The sequence below is a fragment of the Caretta caretta genome, chromosome 15 (genome assembly GCF_965140235.1).
Source record: "Caretta caretta isolate rCarCar2 chromosome 15, rCarCar1.hap1, whole genome shotgun sequence".
Taxonomy (NCBI): domain Eukaryota; kingdom Metazoa; phylum Chordata; order Testudines; family Cheloniidae; genus Caretta; species Caretta caretta.
Window position 1 is genome coordinate 33,599,703 of NC_134220.1, and position 20,963 is coordinate 33,620,665.

Here is a 20,963-nt window from a genome sequence, read left to right on the forward strand (position 1 = left end):
GGAACTGATCAAATCAATGGAAATTAGCTGAGCTGTCAAGTGAGAGGTGAGTTACCATGGTGAGGGATAGTTATGAGATGCTCAAGTGAAAGCAGGAGCTGAATGATGTGACAAAGGGGTGCTGGATGCACCTGAGGACTCAGCAGCAGGAGGCAAAGAGGATGGTGGAGAAGTGAGGGAAAGTTAGAGGTTTCCAATCATGAAGTACGTTGAAATTTAAAAAAAAAAAAAAATCATTAAGGTTAAAATGTACAATAAGATACTAGGGTGATCACCATATAAAACCCTATAAATAAAAATATTCTCAGTTTGTTTCTATAGATATTATCACTGGTATAGCAGTAGCTAACTCTTCTTTAGGTTTTCAGGTGCCTTAGTACTCACAATTCACACTGTGGTTTATGGATCTCTGTAAGATGCCGCCAGTGGTGCAAACACATTAAAAACTCTGTGCTGCAGGGAGGCAGCCAGGAGTTAAGAATGCATTAGCTCTGCTGCATAGGAGAGTAAAAGTTGGGGAAACTCTTCCTTTCATCCCTCCAGTGTCTGCAGTTTTGGCTGATGGAACATCAATAGTCTGCCATGCAGGTTCCTCTGGATTCCTGCTACAGGAAAGCATTGATTGTTGTATTCACCTTTTGGTAAACTGTTTTCTTTCTTCTGTGTAGTCCCTTTCTCCCCCCAAAGCTGTGTTGGAACTTTGTCATTCCCAGACATATCCTAGTTCTGGGATTCAGAAGTTCTCAAGTCTTCTACTGAAAATATCTCCTAGCTGTATAAACATGTTTACTCCGAGTCCATATCCCATGCCTTATTCAGAGTAAATGCAACATGCTGCTGTTCGCGTGTGTGTGTGTAGCATTTGGGATGTTATGGTTCTTGATCTCAGTTCAGAGTCAGAATCTGCCCCCTCCAATACCCATGATTTTTGTACAGTATGGTAACAGTTTCTTCTTGGAATTGTAGTTAAGTTGTCAGTGTGCTTCCCTTTTACATAAAAGAACTGAGAATCTTTCATTACAGCTTATACCTTGCTGATACCAAATTCTCTTTCATATAGAAAAATATCCTGAGACTCCTGTCTAGACCCAGGTAGTCAGGTAATGGGCAGGACAGCTCTTCTTACACTAGTTCGGCATAAGATTCAAAATTTTTCCATTCCCTGATACTCATCAAGTACCATGTTGTGACAAAGTGGGAATTTTCTGTAATATTTTTATGAATCCTGTGTGTGCCTCGGTTTCCCCCGTGTTTTGCATGGCTACCCTGTGGCGGCAAAAAGGTCTATGTTCGGTCTCAGGGCTGGCTAAGAGACATGGGGGAGGGAGAGGTCTGAGCCTGAACAGGTCATCATAAAGGACTGGCTGAGAGCGACTCCGTATCAGTGGAAAATCTGAGAAGACACTGGAAAACCCAGTCACCAGGACATTAACACCTAGCAACCAACAACCCAGAGGGAGATGGATTTCCCCACCCCTCATCAGGGAATCTGAGGAAAGACCCCAGCTCAAGAACAAAGAACTGGAATGTATGAGGTGGGGGGGATAAAGTGTTGGCCTCTCACCTGGGAACTGACTAAGGAGGTCAGATAAAAGACGGAGAGCCAGAGACTGAAAATGCAGTTGCATTACAGCTTGGCTGGGGCTATGGGCTGACCAAAATGAACTATGCTTTAACTTTCATTTCTCTATGCTAACCTGTGGGCTTCCTGAGCTGTGTTCTAGTGGATTAGTAAACCCAACTGTTTTGATATCACTGCCAGAGTCTCACTGTAAATATTTGGGAAGGTGCATTAAAGAGTGTACAAGTCTGTACCAGGAAACTCTCTGTTGGACATGCTGAACAGAGCTCACTGTGTGAAGCAGAAGTGCTGAAGCCCAGAGGTTCAGTCTGAGATGGTGGTGAGGCTGTGTGGCCTACCCTGTAGGAAGAGTGAGGTGTCTTGGGGGCCTAGCACAGCAAAAAGGTTCCTCTAACAGACTGCTCCAAAGCTGGATGTGTAGCACCGATCTTGTAGCTCTGTGACACATGCCCACCTGCACCACTACATACAGGACTTTATTAATAACCATGGTCCTTTGTTTGATAAGGGATTTGCCTCTCTTTCTTCTCCTCCTCCCATTGTAAATGTATGTTTGTTAGGGAGACCCTCTTTGAATATTTTACTCTTCAGAAAATGAGAATCTTCACTATTCCACTAAAAATCTATTCTGTGCTGAAAACTTTGGTGCTTGAGCCTCTGGGTGGTCACTCTGTCACCCCTGTAATACACCTCATGCACTAGGGCTCACTGCTCCCAGCAGTGCACAGATATTCCAGCTACTGTTTGGGGTAGACTTGCTTTGAACTGGCTGACAGGTCTCAAAATGTAACTTGTTAGCTGGGGATCATCACTGAATGGGTGCATTTCTAGTGGGGTCCAGCAAGGATCAGATCATGGCCCTACACTATTCTTCCAAGTCATTGGTAGTGTCAAATAGCTATCGTGTTTGTTTTGCTGTACAGGAAGAGGGTTTAACTATAGAACCATATTCACTCACAAAAAACTTTCTTAATGCAGAGTTAGGGTAGTCCAGTGATATTTTGTGCCCTTCCAGAACATTAAGTTCTGCAAAACACAGACTTCTAAAAACTAGGAAATACAAAGTTAAGGTACAAACCCATGCAAACATAACTCTGCCCTGTTGGAGTTGTCTGGAGCCTCTAGGGATTATCTGCATGCACTCCCAACTACAATTACTATATTATGTGTAGGTTTCAGAGTAGCAGCCGTGTTAGTCTGTATCCGCAAAAAGAAAAGGAGTACTTGTGACACCTTAGAGACTAATCAATTTATTTGAGCATAAGCTTTCGTGAGCTACATGGTGAAAGCTTATGCTCAAATAAATTGGTTAGTCTCTAAGGTGCCACAAGTCCTCCTTTTCTTTATATTATGTGTAGCTTTATTAATAGTGGAGGGATTAGTTGGAGCAGCTTGTCAGAGTTGTGATTGTGGTACGAGGTGATCTTGGGCTGTGGCCCTCCAGGAGTGTGTGTGAGCCCCTGTCCCTGACTCCCATGTATGTCATCAAAGGAAAGAGCTGCATAGAGTAATTGGGCTGGAAGGGGCCTTGAGAAGTCATTAAGTCCAGTCCCCTGCACTCAAGCAGGACCAGATAAACCTAGACCATTCCTGACATGTGTTTGTCCAACTTGTTCTTAAAAACTTCCAGTGATGGGGATTCCACAACCTCCCTTGTAAGCCTGTTCCAGAGCTTAACTTTCTTTGTAGTTAGTTAAGATATTAGGAAAAACTTTCTAAATCTCCCTTGCTGCAGATGAAGCCTATTACTACTTGTCCTATCCTGGTGGACGTGGAGAATAATAGGTTACCATCTTCTTTATAACAGCCCTTAACATATGTGAGGTACATAGCCAAGACTTTCAGGGACGTGGTAGAATGGTCCCACGCCCAGTCTGACAGCCTCTGTGCTGTTAAGGAGGACGAAAGTCTTGGGGAAGAAGAATATCAAGCTGGAGTGGAGGGAAACAATCCTATAGTTGGGACTTGCCTTCCAGATGATGTCATGATATCCTCTCACACTGAGGATACCCCTCCTGGTATGGGAACCCCTGTTAGGAAGAGCCAGATAATAGTGATGGGGATTTGATTATTAGAATATAGATAGTTGGGTTTGTGGTGACTGGGAGAACCATGTGGTAAATTGCGTGCAGGGGGCGAAGATTGCAGATCTCACAAGACATCTAGACAGGCGTATGTGCAGTGCTGAGGAGGAGTTCAGGTACATGCCATGCAACCTTAACCTGCCCTCTTTGGGTGACTCCCCAATACACACATTTGCACCTGCCTTTGCATTACAGGAGCTACCTCTTTCAGATGATCTGGAACCATCAGATCGTTTGTTATCTGACCTGTGGTAACTGCAGGGATTTTATTTTTTATGATCCTGGTTCACACTGTCTATCTGGGTCTCTTTTCAAATTAGATAATTAATTGTTTGGGGGCAGAGACAATATCTCGGTACCATAGCTAGTACAATGGGTCCCGATCCTAGCTGAGGCCTTTGGGCACTGTTGCAATGTTAGTTGTGTGTTTGTTTGTTTTTTTGTTTTGGTCTGGGAGTATTCTTCTGTAAGTTTGTCAGTGCAAATGCTCTAGGTTACTGTTGCAGTGGCCCCTGGGTATATTTATTCACTGCCCTTACTCAAGGAGAGGACTGTGCTGGGCTGCTCCCTGTTTGAGGAAAACTCTAGACTGGAATAACATTTTAAGATCAAAGTAATTGCTGATTTGTCTGACACTATCAATCTTCATTTGGAGTGCTTTGCTGCTTTTGGCTTCCTAACTGTTTTGCACCACTGGTTTCCCATCCATCTGTTACTGGCAAATCTGAGTTCTGGCAAATCACAATTGAGATCAGAAGTGTAAGGACTACAGTAAAAATATTTAGCACTAAAACAGCATTTTCATTTTCCAAAGTGCTTCATAAGCATTAATCCACCACCACCCACCGTATCACGTGGGAAGAAGAGTATTGTTTTCTTTTGCAGAGGTAGAAAGTGAGCCAGATTGGTTGGGTGACTGACCCAGGCTGCAGAGGGATCCAGATGGGAACTTCTAGCACATCACACAATGGGTTCATGATTCTGATGCAGGTCTCTGGAGGCTACTGTACTGCAAATATTAAATCCTAGTCAGAGCTCAGCACCAGGTTATGATGTTGCCCCTCACGAAACCATACTCTTATGTTCTCTGTTATAGTTATGCAGAGGCCACTGCATCCAAATGGAGAGGATTTTCCACTAGTGTACCAAAACACTCAAGTGATTGGCTGCCTCCTCCCTTCAGTCTAGTTGGTGGTATCTGTTCCAGTCTCAAGATCAGGAACCTAACTCTAGGTGCCTTTAAAAGATGCTTTAGTCACCTTTACCTTCTATCTTTAAAGGAAGAGACTGGTCCCTTTATTTATAATAAGACTTACATCAGCAATCTGAAGTGATGGGACATCAGTGAATTATGGAACTTCTCTCACTTTCTGACGTGCCACTGTCTGAACAGCAAGCAGATATTTCTCTGTTTAGTGTGTATTTGACTGATAAATATACTGCTCTGTATTAAGGCCACCAGTAGAATATTTTGTTACTTCCATCATAATGAACACTGTCTTGTTTTCGTGTTAATGTTTTGGTTAACGCCTTTACCAATTTCTCCTCATCTCCCCTTGTTCTGTTTCAGATGCATCCACTGGGACTGTGTAATAGCAATGATGAAGAGGACTTGTATGAATATGGTTGGGTAGGAGTGGTGAAACTGGAACAGCCTGAGTTGGAGCCTAAACCATGCCTCACTGTCCTGGGCAAGGTAAGGGGAAAAAATGACCACCAATATTTTGTATAAATGGAGCTTGCAACTCTGTTTCTAGAAGGGGATAGTCCCTTCTTGTGACAAATGAGAAAAACTGGAGGAAACTTTTTTTCCCAAACAAATCCTTTCTAAGGTCTCCCATGGGATATGCCACTAGTGCCAGGCTTGAAAAAGGGCATCTCAGATATGGAAAATGGCTGGGGGAGAGGAAAGACTTGGGCAAAATAGGGCATTTAGGTCAAGGAGGAGTTTCAGCAAAGTATTGTGCTCTGCTGGTGGTAGTCTCTGCAGTTATGCAGGGGGTGCATAAAACGGGGCAGAATGGGGAGTTTCATGGACTCTAAGGCCAGAAGGGACTATTGTGATCACTTAGTCTGACCTGCTGTATAACATAGGTCAGAACATTCCCAAAATAATTCCTGGAGCAGATTTTTTAGAAAAATATCCAATCTTATTTCAAAAATTGTCAGTTTTGGAGAATCCACCAAGACCCTTGGTAAATTGTTCCAATGGTTAATTACTCTCACTGTCAAAAATGTGCACCTTATTTCCAGTCTGAATTTGTCTAGCTTCAACTTCCAGCCATTGGATCAAGTTAGAGCTTTCTCTGCTAGACTGAAGAGCTTATTATTAAATATTTCTTCCTCATGTAGGATTTTACCCTTCTCTTTGTTAAACTAAATATATTGAGCTCTTTTCTGGGAGTTTTGTGATGACATAAGGCATGAAAAATTTAGCAGATATGTACTAGCTGGGGGTTAATATGAAAGATGTAGGGAGGAGTGAGGGATCAGAAAAGACCTGAGGCAATGTCCTGGTGAAAAGCCCAGCACTCTACTGCTGGGCAATGGGTAGGGTACTGGGAGGTGTATGTCCCTGGGCCCTGTTCAGGGACTCAGTCTCTTGTACCAGTCTTTGGCTACTAGTTCCTTTCCCAGCCTTCTCTGGCAGATGGAAAATGGGAGAACCCTTCCTGCCACGCCTCTCTCCTCCTTCCTGCCCCCCCACCCCCACCCCGGCAATACCAGGGCCTCTGGGTTATTTGGGTTGTGGTGGGAGTATATCTTTCTGACTTTCACCAGAGTAGGGAGTTTCTTTGCTTCTTCTCCACCGTCCTGTCTACTAGGAGAGCAGGAGAGTCTTTTGCTATTTTATCCATCCCCAATCTCCCTGTTGCCTTGAAGGTGTCTGAGCTATTGTACCCTACCCTGTTTCCTTTTTGTGAGTTCTCCTCTCCAGAGGATAGCTCCAGTGACTTAGCTATAGCTCAGGGCTATAGCAATCCAGCAGCAGCAGTACTATAGAACTGACTTGATTCTTGGGAGTTTCACTACAGACCACAGGATTCTGAATAGGAGCCATAAAACTTACCAGTCATGTTAACTTCATGTTGCCACTGGACAAGGCTCTGAGCAGCAGCTGGGGCACTAGAATTACTCTGACGGTAACTTTAGACTAGAAGACTCCAAACTCTGTGTCCTCAGTTCTACTATCCTGGTTCAGTGTCCAGCTCTCTTGATCTTCCACCCAAAGTCCTGCTTGACCATTTATATTCTAGGATTAGTGTTTTTGAAAGACTAATGTTTAAACAAGAGATGACATTATAGATGCAGTTGGAAGTAACACCTCGCTGAGGTTGTTTGATGCTTTCTATTATAAGACCTTGTTTTACAGCCCTGGCTGTCTTGAGACTAAATGTTTTTAAAAGCTTCAGCAAAAACTGTTTAGCATTTTCAAGAACAAGGTTAGGGGAAATAAGCTTAGCCCATTTTAAAAAAGGTCTTGCAACCTTTTCATTGAGAACTTCTAGTGCCTCCATACATTGGATCAAGGACTTGAAATGTCATGTGTGGAGGGTGCCATGGTGTCAGAGAGATGCCTTTGTCATCCCTGTGAAAATACAACCAAATTTAGCTGTTATATGCTTCTGAAAATCACCATTTCTCCATGATCTGTAGAGATTTGCTAGAGGTTGGGAGCAAAGTTCCCTGAACATTGTCTGCACTGAGCATGCTCCAGTCCATGATTGTAGTAGCTGAGCAGGACTTTCCTTGTATTGGTTCTGCCCGGCAGCGCTGGGATCATGTGGTGCAAGGCACCAGAAGTAAGAGCAGAGAGACTAACTTTTTTGTGCTCTCAGTGCTCTCTCTGCAGGTGCCCAGGCAGCAGGGAGGAGAAAGGGAAAGCATCCTGACTCAAATGCCGAGTTTTTGAGGAGTAGGTTTTGTTGGGGTCAGACTGTGAGGGCTGTAACCCCTAGAGAACACTCTTCTCCAGAACTTGCAACTAAAACCAGGATATCAAGCCCCCACATTCCTCTGCTGTCGAGCAAAGAGCTGTGAAAATTTCTGTCAGAGTGTGAATTTCATCCCCCTCTGGTGTCAGGGCCTCATAGAGGATAACAGCCTTCTACTGCTACCACTCATCATTGGCTCAAGTGGTAGAAGTCCGTGCTATGGATTAAAAGATTCCTACCCTGCTGATGACCTATGTGGAGGTCTGTATTGCTCCATGTAATGGAATTTTTATTTTTGTTTGATTTTTATAAAAATTTAGGAAGTTACATACAATTAAACTATATGAAAGTTGAAAAGTCAAGCACTCAAACTTTTAAAAATGCCAATGTTAAGGTTGCCTGTGCAACCTTAATTCAGCTCCTTGTGTATATAAATTGTGATTGTATGTGATCATATGATTAAAAACAATTTTTGCCACAGCACCCCTCCCTCACTCAGTTTATAGGATAGATCAGGGGTGGGCAAACTTTTTGGCCCGAAGGCCACATCTGGGTGGGGAAATTGTATGCAGGGCCATGAATGTAGGGCTGGGGTGGGAGGTTGGGGTGCGGGAGGGAGTGCGGGTGTGGGAGGTGGTGCGGTGTGTAGAAGAGGGCTCAAGGCAAGGGGTTGGGGTACAGGAGCAGTGCGGGGTGCAGGAGAGGGCTCAGGGCAGGGGGTGGAGGTGCAGGAGGGGTACAGCAGAGGGCTCAGGGCAGGGGGTTGTGGTGCAGGAGGAGGCTCAGGACAGGTGGTTGAGGTGCAGGAGAGGTTCGGGGTGTGGGCTCTGGTCTGGCACTGCTTACCTGGAGTGGCTCCAGGGTGGCAGCAGTGCACTGCGGGGCTAAGGCAGGTTCCCTGCCTGCCCTGGCCCCGTGCCGCTCCCGGAAGTGGCCGGCACCACATCCCTGCATCCCGTGGCACGGCGGGGGGGCAAATCCACGGGCCGTAGTTTGCCCACCCCTGGGATAGATGGTGCTCTGGAAATGAATCTGTGTTGTGTAGTGGATGAGGCTATAGGTTATAGAACCCCCGCCTCATTTGCTGAAGTATTGAAAAGTGTATCAGGAAGGAGATGGTATTGTAGAAAGAGGAAAAGATGAGTTAATTTTGCGGTTGAGTTAATTTGATGCCACCTTAGAACACTGAATTCTATCCCTGTTGGTGCCGCAGAGTTTCTATGTGATGCGTAGCAAGTTATTTAAACCAAACTTTTCACAGCTGGCCTCAATTTCTGGGTGTCTGACTCAAGATAGCTGAGGTCTGATTTTTGGAAGTGCTGAGTGCTCAGAACAACAATTGTGCTTTGACTATATAAAGTACAATACACATGCTCTAAAAACGAAGAATCAACTAAAAAATCTGGCCCCCTAGGCATCTTAAGTTGGGAACCCAAATAATGGACATTTTAGGCAATTTTGGCTTTAATCTCTGTGCCTCCATTCCTTGTCTGCAAATTGGGAATAATATCACCTTACCTTACAGGAATGTTGTGCAGATAAATTCATTGTTGTGGCGACACTGTGGTGATGGGCATTATAGAAAAGGTTGTGAGGATATTAATAATTCTGTATTCAGTTCAGGGTTTGACTTGTGTGCAATAAATAAGGCCTGAAGCCACATAACGAATAAGGATTAAAAAATTTTGAATGAGTCAACACCATCCAGACTGTGCACTGAATGAAGCAGGAGTCCTCTTGTGCAGGAGGGGGGAAACATATAACTGAAGATATCATAATGCGTACACACAAGGAGGCTGAATTAAGATGTTCATGGAAAACCTTAATTCTGGCATTTTCTAACTTTTGAGTCCTTGAGTATGCGACCTTAATACTCTTTCAGTGTGCATTTATGTATGTATTAAAGTATAGAATGACATGTGACTCACAATGACATGGTTTTCAGAGTCAGTTATTTCTCCATTCTACATCTCTGACATTTATAGCCCATTACATTTTTATGATTTGTGGTGAATTGTTATTTCTCATTATGCTGAAGGCTGATCATGGAATTGGGCAGATGCAGTGATGGAGCATGCTTAACATTCCTGTGACAGAAATAATTTCAGGAGCATTGCTCCAATCTGCTATCATGGCCTTTCCCCTGACTACTAGGGCTATCTCCCACACTAAAACAATTAAAGCCACCCATCTTTCAGGGAGTGAGAGAAAGTGTGGGGGCCTGAATATGCCTTCCAAGCTTCAGATACCTTTGATTTCAGCTGTGCCAAGCAACTTGTTCACTGTATTTTATTAAGCCATTTGAGGATCCTCCCCGTCCTCATTTCTCACAATTGATGTCACACCTTCCCCCAAACATCTTGCAGATGGCATCCACTAAAGGTAATTGTCTCATTGCCCTGCTGTCCAAGCTTGGTTTTCACTGAATCCTGAGACACCAAGGAAGAAGTGTTCAAAGGCTTTGTTTTTTGGCTATGGAGTCACAGACATTTCCGCAGCATATTGGTATCTGAAATGCAGTGGATCTCCCATAAACCAGGATTTAAAGGACTCCTGCCTTTTTTATTAAGTGCTGGCAGATTTAGGCTCTTTACTCCTCATCTTAGACACAATTCTCATAATACAATTTCCAGTATAGATTCAAAGGTTAGAAGTGTGGAAAGGGCAGACACAAGCCTGAGAGTCTTGTTGCAAACTCAGTTGGGGGTTCTGCATTGCAAGGATTTGGAACAAGGCTTGTGCTGTCTAATAATTTGTATAGCACCTCTCATGAATTCTAAGGTTCTGTACAGGGCATAAAAGATAGTACAAACCAGAATACAGCAGACTAAAAGAAACAAAGTTTAGATTTTAAACAAAACTAGGTCATAGTGATCAGTTTCCTGGGAAGAATAAATGGCTTAGGTTCTGTAAGCATGTGCATGGAACAGTAAGAACAGCAGTAAGTGTCAAAAAGATAATTTTGCAACTTTACAGGTATGCATTTGCTGATATCTGAATAAAGGAGCAGGAGATGAAAAAAGGAACAGTGAAAAATCAAATGATCTATGGAATTTGGACACAATGTAAGCCAAAAAGGGATGAGGCAAGAAGACGAACAACGTGAGAGAGACAAGCTCTTGAGCCGCACAGACTTTAGTGTCCAGACCTGAAGAATAGCCCTGTGTGGCTCAAAAGCTTGTCTCTGTCACCAACAAAAGTTGGTCCAATAAAAGATATTCCCTTACCTGCCTTGTCTCTCTAATACTTGTATATAGGAAGAGGTGATGGGGCCTAAAATCATAAACTTCTGGTTTTTCATTTATGTTAAATGCTAAAAAATTCTCGAATACCTAACTAATGATCTCAGCCAGAGAGCATGAAATTAGGAGAGAGACATCCTCAGGATAAACCAAAAAGAACCTGTCTCTACATCTTCTGCATGCAGAAAGTAATTAGAACCCTCACAATTAAAGCATCAAGTGTCTGCAGATATAGAGGAAAAAAGCAGTAGCTTAAGAAGAGAGGTCTGTGGAACATTCTGTAAGAAGATCAAAAGATTAATGTGAGTTTTTGCCATCAGCTACACAAAAGAATAATCTTTGAGCAATTGTAGGCCTCAAGTCATGAGTGGGAAACTCAGATGCAACGTAGCTGGCAACTCTTGCGTAACTAACTAGTGGCCAGGATTGGGACTGGCAGACAGCATTTCGCCTGCATGTACCAGTGACCACCGTGAATCCTGAGCAGGTTGGTTGTGACGGACAATTACCATCTGATAGCTCTTTGGCCTGTATGGAACGACTGTGGGCTCAGTCCAGTTCCCAGTAGAAAGGTGAACCCACCACAGACCTACCACCATAATTGTCATTAATTGCTTCCTGCTGTTGGTAGTCTTAAACAGGACACTAAAGAGGCATGGAAACTCTTTTTTTCATTCTTATTGCTAATCCCGCCACATCAGGGCTGAGACATGTTGGCAGATGGTGCATGGTGGAAGCTTGCATTATCACTGCCTTGGCTGTTCTGGTTCTGTGTATAAACAGAGAATTCTAGCCTCCAAGGGTTTCAAACCAGTAATTTTCATTAGCACTGAACACATGGACAGATGTGGGGACACACTATGAGCCTCAAAAGCCAATCTGTGGGAATAATGTGTTTTAAGCATCTAATCAACCTAACTGTAGAAACCAGTGTGACTACAGTATCTGTCAAGGCTAAGAAAAATGAATATAATGTAGCAGGAGGTGACAGGGGAGACTGGCTGCATTTGACTTCTAGCTGCTATTGGTAAGAGTCCTCCTAGCAATTTGGACACCAGGATTCCAGGCAAACAAGGATAGAAAAAATTGATAGGGTGTAAATTCAGTACAAGAAGTGCTGCCCTCAAACAAAAATGTATCTGCAAGGTCTAGTTGTAAACAATGGCAATAAACTTTGTATTATCTCTGTTGTGTCCCTTTTTAAGAAAATGCCCAATGTAGAAAGATTCCTAGAAGATTGTTGCAGCCTTTGCGGGAGAAGGGAAAGCCCTGTTGGGAATTGGAGTTCATAGCAACACAAGAATTTCAAGTGAAATACATGTTGGTGTTGCCAAAAGTTTCTTTAAAGAAAAAAGACTAAGGGTATGTCTACACTACGAAATTAGGTCGATATTATAGAAGTTGATTTTTAGAAATCTGTTTTATACAGTCAATTGCACATGTCCACACTAAGCGCATTAAGTCGGCAGAGTGAGTCCTCACTACCATGGCTAGCATTGACTTAAAGAGCGGTGCACTGTGGGTAGCTATCCCACAATTCCCGCAGTCTCTGCGCCCATTGGAATTCTGGGCTAAGCTCCCAATGCCTAATGGGGCAAAAACATTGTTGCGGGTGGTTTGGGGTACATGTCGTCAGTCGCCACTCCCTCCGTGAAAGCAATGGCAGACAATCGTTTTGCACCTTTTTTCCGTGCAGACGCCATACCACGGCAAGCATGGAGCCCGCTCAGCTCACCATCACCGCTGCTGTTGTGTCCTGGGTGCTGCTGTCAGCAGACGGTGCAGTACGATTGCTAACTGTCATCATCCACCGATTCCACTGCAGCTCTGCTCTCCTGCTCTTGTAAATGAGCTGAGTCTCAATAGCAAATTTTTCCCATGTTGTCGTCATCCACCGCTTCCACTGCAACTCTGATCTCCTGCAGATGCCATACCACGGCAAGCATGGAGCCCGCTCAGCTCACCGCTGCTGTTGTGAACATTGTAAACACCTCTCGCATTATCCTGGAGTGTCTGAAGAACCAGGCTATGAGACGCCAACACGAGGATGATTTTGATGAGGACATGGACACAGACATTCCTGAAAGCACAGGCTGTGGCAATTGGGACACCATGGTGGCAGTGGAGCTGGTTGATACAGTAGAACGCCGATTCTCGGCCCAGCAAACAAGCACAGACTAGTGGGACCGCATAGTGTTGCGGGTCTGGGACGATTCATAGTGGTTGCAAAACTTTCGCATGTGTAAGGCCACTTTCCTGGAACTCTGTGAGTTGCTTTCCCCCACCCTGAAGCGCAGGAATACCAAGATGAGAGCTGCCCTGACAGTTGAGAAGCGAGTGGCAATAGCCCTGTGGAAGCTTGCAATGCCTGACTGCTACCGGTCAGTCGGGAATCAATTTGGAGTGGGCAAATCTACTGTGGGGGCTGCTGTGATCCAAGTAGCCAATGCAATCATTAACAAATTTATTTGAGCTGTAGCTCACGAAAGCTTATGCTCAAATAAATTTGTTAGTCTCGAAGGTGCCACAAGTACTCCTTTTCTTTTTGCGAATACAGACTAACATGGCTGCTACTCTGAAACAATGCAATCATTGACGTTCTGTTATCAAGGGTAGTGACTCTGAGAAATGTGCAGGTCATAGTGGATGGCTTTGCTGCAATGGGTTTCCCTAACTGTAGTGGGGTGATAGACGGAACCCATATCCCTATCTTGGGACTGGACCACCTTGGCAGCCGGTATGTAAACAGCAAGGGGTACTTTTCAGTGGTATTGTAAGCACTGATGGATCACAAGGGACGTTTCACCAACATCAGTGTGGGATGGCCGGGAAAGGTGCATGACGCGCGCATCTTTAGGAACTCCGGGCTGTTCGAGCAGCTGCAAGAAGGGACTTACTTCACAGACCAGAAAATTACCATTGTGGATGTTGAAATGCCAATAGTTATCCTTGGGGACCCAGCCTACCCCTTGCTCCCAATGGCTCATGAAGCCCTACACAGGCAGCCTGGACAGTAGTAATAAGCAGTTCAACTATAGGCTGAGCAAGTGCAGAATGGTGGTAGAATGTGCCTTTGGATGTTTAAAAGCTCGCTGGCGCTGTTTGCTGACTAGGTCAGACCTCAGCGCAACTAGCATTCCCATTGTTATTGCTGCTTGCTGTGTGCTCCATAATATCTGTGAGAGTAAGGGGGAGACATTTATGGCGGGATGGGACGTTGAGGCAAATCAGCTGGCATCCGATTTTGAGCAGCCAGACACCAGAGTGATTAGAAGAGCACAGCAAGGCATGCTGTGCATTAGAGAGGCTTTGATGACTGGCCAGGCTTCCGTGTGACAGTTGTGTGTATTTCTCCTTGATGCAAACCCGCCCCCTTTGTTGATTTTAGTTCCCTGTAAACCAACCACCCTCCCACCCCTTCGAAATAAAGTAACTATTGTTTTGAAACCATGCGTTCTTTCTTTATTAATTTTTTAAAAAAGGGAGATAACTGACAAGGTAGCCCCGGGTGGGGTAGGGGAGGAGGGAAGGACAAGGCCACATTGCTTATTGTAGCCACACTACAAATCAAACTTGTTGAATGACAGCCTTCTGTTGCATGGGCCATCCTCTGGAGTGCAGTGGCTGTTTGCCCGGAGCCTCCCCCACCACATTCTTGGGCATCTGGGTGAGGAGGATATGTAACTTGGGGAGGAGGTCAGGTGGTTGTACAATGGATGCAGCAGGGGTCTGTGCTCTTGTTGTCTTTCCTGCAGCGGCACCAGATGCATCATCATGTCTGTTTGCTCCCCCATTAGCCTTAGCATCGCCTCCTGCCTCTGCTCTTCACACTCACTTAATGCTTTCCTAGCCTCTAACACTGAATGCCTTCATGCATTCAGCTGTGCCCTATCAGTGCGGGAGGACTGCATGAGCTCGGAAAACATGTCATCGTGAGTGCGGTTTTTTTCACCTTCTAATCTGCAATAACCTCAGGGATGGAGATGATAGGGGGAGCCTAGAAACATTTGCACCTGGGGGGAGATAAAAAGGGAGAGTAAAATTTAAGATGATACATTTCTGAGAACAAAAGAGAGACTTTTTCACAGTGAATCAAGCAATTCACAGCAGACAGCACATGTGCTTTAGGTACAAGGTCGCATTTTGCATTTTATATTGAGCGTCTGCCAGTTTGGTGACACATCACACATGGCTGGGCAACAGAATTTGGTTTCCATGCAGCCATGGTAAGGCAAAGGGTCCGCGGGGTTGGCTTCTTACGCATAACGTGGGAATGGTTTCAAACTGCAGCACCATCCTTTCCCAGAGTAAGAAATGGGTTGGGTTTCACATTTAAAAGGAGGGGCTGCGGTGTTCGGGTGGATGCGCAGCACACACTTTCCCCCCACCCCACCGCATGGCTATTCTCTGGGATGATCCCTTTTAGCCAAGTGCAAACAGCCCAGCATGAACGGGGTCCTTTTACTGTTCCCTTACAAAAATTCCCCTATTTCAACCAGGTGACCATGAATGATATCACTCTCCTGAGGCTAACACAGAAAGATATAGACCGAATGTTGTTTGAATGCGACCAAAACCAAGGATCATTTGCTGCCATGGTTTGTGCTGAAATGATTCCAGAATACTTTAAGAGTACCTCCAGGAGAGCTTCATGGAGATGTCCCTGGAGGATTCCCGCTCCATCCCCAGACATGTGAATGGACTTTTCCAGTAGCTGTACTGGCCGCAAATGCATCCCAATTCTTCAGGGCAAATCAAACATGCAACACTATTGCTTTTAAACCCTGTACTGTAGTTACAAATGTGCACTCACCAGAGGTGCCTTCTCCAGCTTCAGGGTTGGGGATCCTGCCTTCGGAGGGTATTGGCTCCAGGGTGATGAAAGGGTCCTTGCTGCAGGGGAGAACGGATTCACTGCTTGCCTGCTGCGCATTCTCCTCCTCCTCATCCACAAAATCCTCCTCCCTGTTCCATGAGACTCCCCTGTTGCAGGACAGTGGTGGGGTTGCGGTAGGGTCCCCACCTAGAATGGCATGCAGCTGACCATAGAAGCAGCATGTATGGGGCTCTGACCCGGAGCGACCATTTGCCTCCTTTGTCTTTTGATAGGCTTGCCTCAGCTCCTTAACTTTCACGTGGCACTGCTGTGTGTCCCTGTTGTAGCCTCTCTCCAACATGCCCTGTGAGATTTTGGCAAATATATTTGCATTTCTTCTTTTTGATCGGAGTTCTGCCTGCACAGATGCTTCTCCCCATACAGCAATCAGATCCAGTGTCTCCCTTTCAGTCCATGCTGGAGCTCATTTGCGATTCTGGGGGGAATGCATGGTCACCTGTGCTGCTGAGTTCGCCACGCTGACCAAACAGGAAATGAAATTCAAAAGTTCCCGGGGCTTTTCCTGTGCACCTGGCTAGTACATCAGAGTTCAAAGTGCTGTCTAGAGCGGTCACATTGGAGCACTCTGGGATAGCTCCCGGAGGCCAATACCGTCTATTTGTGTCCGCACTACCCCAAATTCGACCCAGCAAGGTCGATTTTAGCACTACTCCCCTCACCGGGGAGGAGTACAGAAGTCGATTTTAAGAGCCCTTTAAGTCGATGGAATGGGGTTGGTTGTGTGGACACAATCATTTTTAAATTGACCGAATTTGGCTAAATTCGATCTAACCCCGTAGTGTAGACCAGGTCTTAGTTATTTTTCACTTTCTCTGCTATTGCCATCTCCTTTAGAGAAGCCTGAACATCTCTCATATTTGTCCTTCACCTTTCCCCCTAAAAAGTGTCAAATAATGGTTTTAACATGTGACTTAGATACTTGGGATATAGTCCACTCGGACAGTCTGGCTGAGTATCTCCACTAGTGTGTTCATTGCTGAGATTGTAAACTTTCCTTTGTGATCATCTTCTTTGTCTGGGATGTTTCCATAGAATGGAGGAAAATAGCAAACCTGCCTATTTTTCTAGTAGACCCAGGTATAATAGAAATAATTTGAGTTAACAAGTCAAGTAAATATTTTGAAACCTCAACAAAGATATGAAAGTTAAGATCTTTCTACTGAAATTTTTTTACTTGCATATGCAAATAGTTCCTCTTTCAGAAGGCATTTTTGCACGATATATGGGCTAGTCTGTGTAAAAAACCCAGATTTAGGGCTGCTGAACTTTAATTCCATAGGTTTCAGAGGAACAGCCGTGTTAGTCTGTATTCGCAAAAAGAAAAGGAGTACTTGTGGCACCTTAGAGACTAACCAATTTATTTGAGCATGAGCTCATGCTCAAATAAATTGGTTAGTCTCTAAGGTGCCACAAGTACTCCTTTTCTTTTTTTAATTCCATAACGAGCCATAGGCCACTGGGAGAGATTCTGCTTTGTCTTTGCCTTCTGATGAAAGCAGCAACATAATTGCAGCTGGAGTTTCTACTCCTTTCCAGATCCCATGGATTTCCTGACTCTGAAGTCAGGTTGGAATCTGCTAGTATCTGTCCTTCATCCCATTGGAAGCCATTCTATTAACTGTGAGAACTACGGTTTTTATGTGGAACGTGGTGTATAAAGAGTTGGATTATTTAATCTGGCAATTTGATGGTAAGAAGAAAATTGGTACTGTGGAAATAAAGAAAAGGGTTTGTTTGCACAGAAGTTTAACTTAAATTAAAGTTAAGTTTAATGACTTTAAAATTTAAATAATTTAAAATTAATTTAAAAAACAATTAACATCCATACAGAATGTTGCACATATTAGTTTAAACCCAGTTTATATCTGTTTACCTTGCATCTGTAAATTACAGACTGCAAATTGGACCAGTATAAACTAGATTTAAACAGATATAAGTGCCCATATGCAGGGCTGCCACAGTTTAGCTGAACTGGTTTAAAATCACACCTTCAGTTATACTGATGCAGCTTTGTGTGGATCAGGTTTGAAGATGACTCGGAAGATCAAGGAACATCAAGAACTGTGTAGAAAGATGCCATTAGGAATAACAGGGAAAGTGTCAGAATGAGAGTGTGTCAGGTGGGTGAGGGGAGCTACGTTTTCTCACATTGGAAAGCAAGAGGGAGAGAACTGAGGGTGAATTTAAGTAAAGGGAAAAAGCCACGATCTGAAATATAACAGTGTTGTCCATCCATAACACAGTAATCTGCCTGTTTGGTACAAGGATTCTGCTCAGGGCAGAACATTAGTCTGTGTTTTCAGTAGCTTTACACCACTTCTCTGTCCGCTCATTAAATAGGCCCAGTATTTAGGAACAAAAATATTTAATTCTAGAGAGATCTTTGCATCACAAGAAATCTGTCCAGCAAGAATGAGCATTATATGATATAATGGAAGGACAGTCACAAGAGTGTCATCCTTTTTGCTCCCCCTCTAAAAACAGCTCCCATTTGAACACCAGTGAAAACTGGATCCTGGTTGGGCAAGGGATGTGTGTGGCAGCCTTGATTTAGCATCTCCTTTGATCACAGTGCAGCCCTGTTTAAGGCACTGCTGCATGCAGGCGAAGCAAAGGCCTGGGCTTTACTGATCTGATGAGCTCCTGAATAGGGCTGGAAGGGGGATGAAGAAGGAAGAAGAAAGCTTTGAAAATGAAAAGGAAACCCCATGAACCCAACAAGCATTATTGGCTGGATTTGCCTACCAGGGAGCCGCTCAGTTTCTGCCAGGCTAATTCTGCTTCATTCCCCCTGCCCCTCCTCCCTCCTCTTCTTTCAGACTGTTTTTTTGTTTTGTTTTGTTTTTGAATCATGGCTGTTGCTCCTTGGTTCTCAGGCTGGGAACCCACTGAGCCTGTTGCCATGGTCACTGGGAAGCTCTTAGTGCCATGTGCTTCAAAGGGAACCTTTTCCCCTTCTAGAATTCCTGCCTTCTCAATGCAGCACAATGAGACTCGTTCTCCTTCGCCGGCCAGGCCTCTCCCCCACATGCTGCAGCTGCCCAACCTTGCCTTTCTCTGTTTCCAGAGTAAAGTTGTCTAAAGTTGCAATGAAAGTGCCTGCACATGCTGCAGGCAGGGAGTACCTGCCTGTGTGCTGCATGCAAACTTGTGTGGTGTTCTTTCACTGGTGAATTTCCAGTGCTGACTGGCTTTTTGATTTTAAAGAAGTTCAACTGGTGGAACCTAGAATTACTAGTGCCCTGCCTTTTTCCCTATGATCCCGGGGCAGGACCAGAGTAAGAATGGCTAGCAAGAGACTGTACTGAAGACCAGCTTTAAACCACCAAACCTGCCCCCTCATACAAGCCTCAAAACCTTAGGAAGGGATTTATTTTTCTGTCTCCTTCCTAAGGTCCACCAAAGAGGGATTTACCTTCTGTGGCTCTCAGGAGATGAGCAATAGCATGGCTTCACTCCCATGAGTCTCAGCAAGAGGGAGAATGCATCCACCTCTAAACTGGCTGGCTTTCCTCGGTCCAGTGCTAGGATTCCTTAAAAAGCATACTGCCACCATCTCTTCCCCTCTCCTCCCTCCATGAACCCATTTATTGCCCTTGAACTTTAATCAGAGCATATCTACATTAAGACTGACTAGAAGAACCTCTTGTGTTATGTCATAATGATATTTTATTGTAGTTTCCATGGGTCAGAGTTAAGGTTGTGGTTGCTGTCTGAGTGAGAGTCAGTATCTTGTTTGAGAAGTGTAGCTATGGCTTCTAATTGTTTGGCTTTCTAATTCTTTTTTTAACTCAAACATTCTTACCAGGTACAGTTAAACTGTAGATCTACAGGTGCAGCCCTAAGGGCAATTTATGGAGTGGGCTGTTCTAACAGGAGGGGGTTTTAGTTCTGATTTATTGGAATATTTAAGTATCTGGAAATAAAACTGAACAATAATTATAAATCTGGCTTACCTTTCATTTGTGCAGTCCTTGTATTGGAGTTATGTCCCAGAATGTTATGTGACCCTGACCTGAGTTCTTTGACTTTGTGAGGTTGGCTGCTTTTCTTGTCCAGTTCTAGGTCTTATTCAGAGTCTTTGTTTTTGAATGGTACCTACGGAAGGTTTACCCGTAAGTCTTTGTAGGCGGAGCTGTTCTACTTCTTAACCAAGCATTTAGGAACGATAACATTTTTAGGCCAGAACTGCAAGTGTGTATTTAATATTAGAGTGTCAACAATGTGTTTTGGCACTGTGCAGAAAACAGAGGATAAAGTTCTGCCCCAAGGAGTTTGTTTTAAAGTAGACACTAGGAACTGAACACACCAGTTAATCAACAGAAGAGTCCATAAAGCACTTTAAGAAACTACCATCTACAAAATGCCTCTCAAGAAGCTAGCTCCTGGAAACTCAATTGAAATGTTGATGCTCCCTCAGTTCTGCTTGCAGAAGCTTCTGGTACACCTGAGGTAGGGCACATGCCTCAGAGAAGACAGTCTGATAAGTACCTCCCCATCTCAGATTTTATTACCAATTCATTTGTCAGTTAAGGGACCCAATTTTGCAGGACTCATACCTAATAGGGCCCTTTTTAGGGAGAGGTCCTGGGACATTGTACAGTTACAATTCTATTACCATATACTGGTTACTACTTGTACAGTACTTGAAGACAGAATTTTAAGTACTCAGTTGTTTCTCTCCTACTTGTCACTTTTCCTGTGTGAGCCTCTGACTTCCTACAAATCTGTGGCTCCACCCAGCTTGCTGCAACAAAATACAGAATATCAGACACTCTTCTCCCCAGCAGTAAATTCATTTGCATTTGAAAATAGTTTTACGTTACGTTTCATATTTCATATTGAACTGATCCAGTTCAAATCCCTTAGGCTTAAAAAAAAACTCAACTCAGGCCCCTAGTATTTAAACACTATTTAACATTCTCTTTGAGAGAAGTAATTCAGATGTTGAAAGCTTGTAGAAGCCCTTTCAAAGCCTATCACTTTCTGTGAAAAGAAGGGAAACCATTCTGAACCCAAAATGGAAGAGCTCTTTCGAATGAGATTAGGCTGGCTTGGCATACATTTCCAATGCTAGTTCATAGATCTAAAAGGCAAGAGCAACCACTGTGCCCATAGAACTTCACCCAGTAATTCTTGCATTGGAAGGAATTTTTTCCCTACTGTGTAAGTGAACACTTTCAATCTCAGTTGCTTACAGCTAAACTAGCACATGTAATTTAG

The 20,963-nt window shown here is 44.1% G+C and overlaps 1 protein-coding gene across 3 annotated transcripts in view; it reads left to right on the forward strand.

Annotated features, from left to right (window-relative positions):
* Nucleotides 1-20,963, forward strand: part of ZNRF3 (zinc and ring finger 3) — a 205,146-nt gene that overhangs the window by 126,752 nt on the left and 57,431 nt on the right. For all 3 annotated transcript variants that reach the window (XM_075120135.1, XM_048821852.2, XM_048821851.2), the window contains exon 2: nucleotides 5,237-5,362. In XM_075120135.1, coding sequence (XP_074976236.1) covers nucleotides 5,237-5,362 — 126 coding nt within the window. The remainder of the gene's footprint in view (nucleotides 1-5,236; nucleotides 5,363-20,963) is intronic.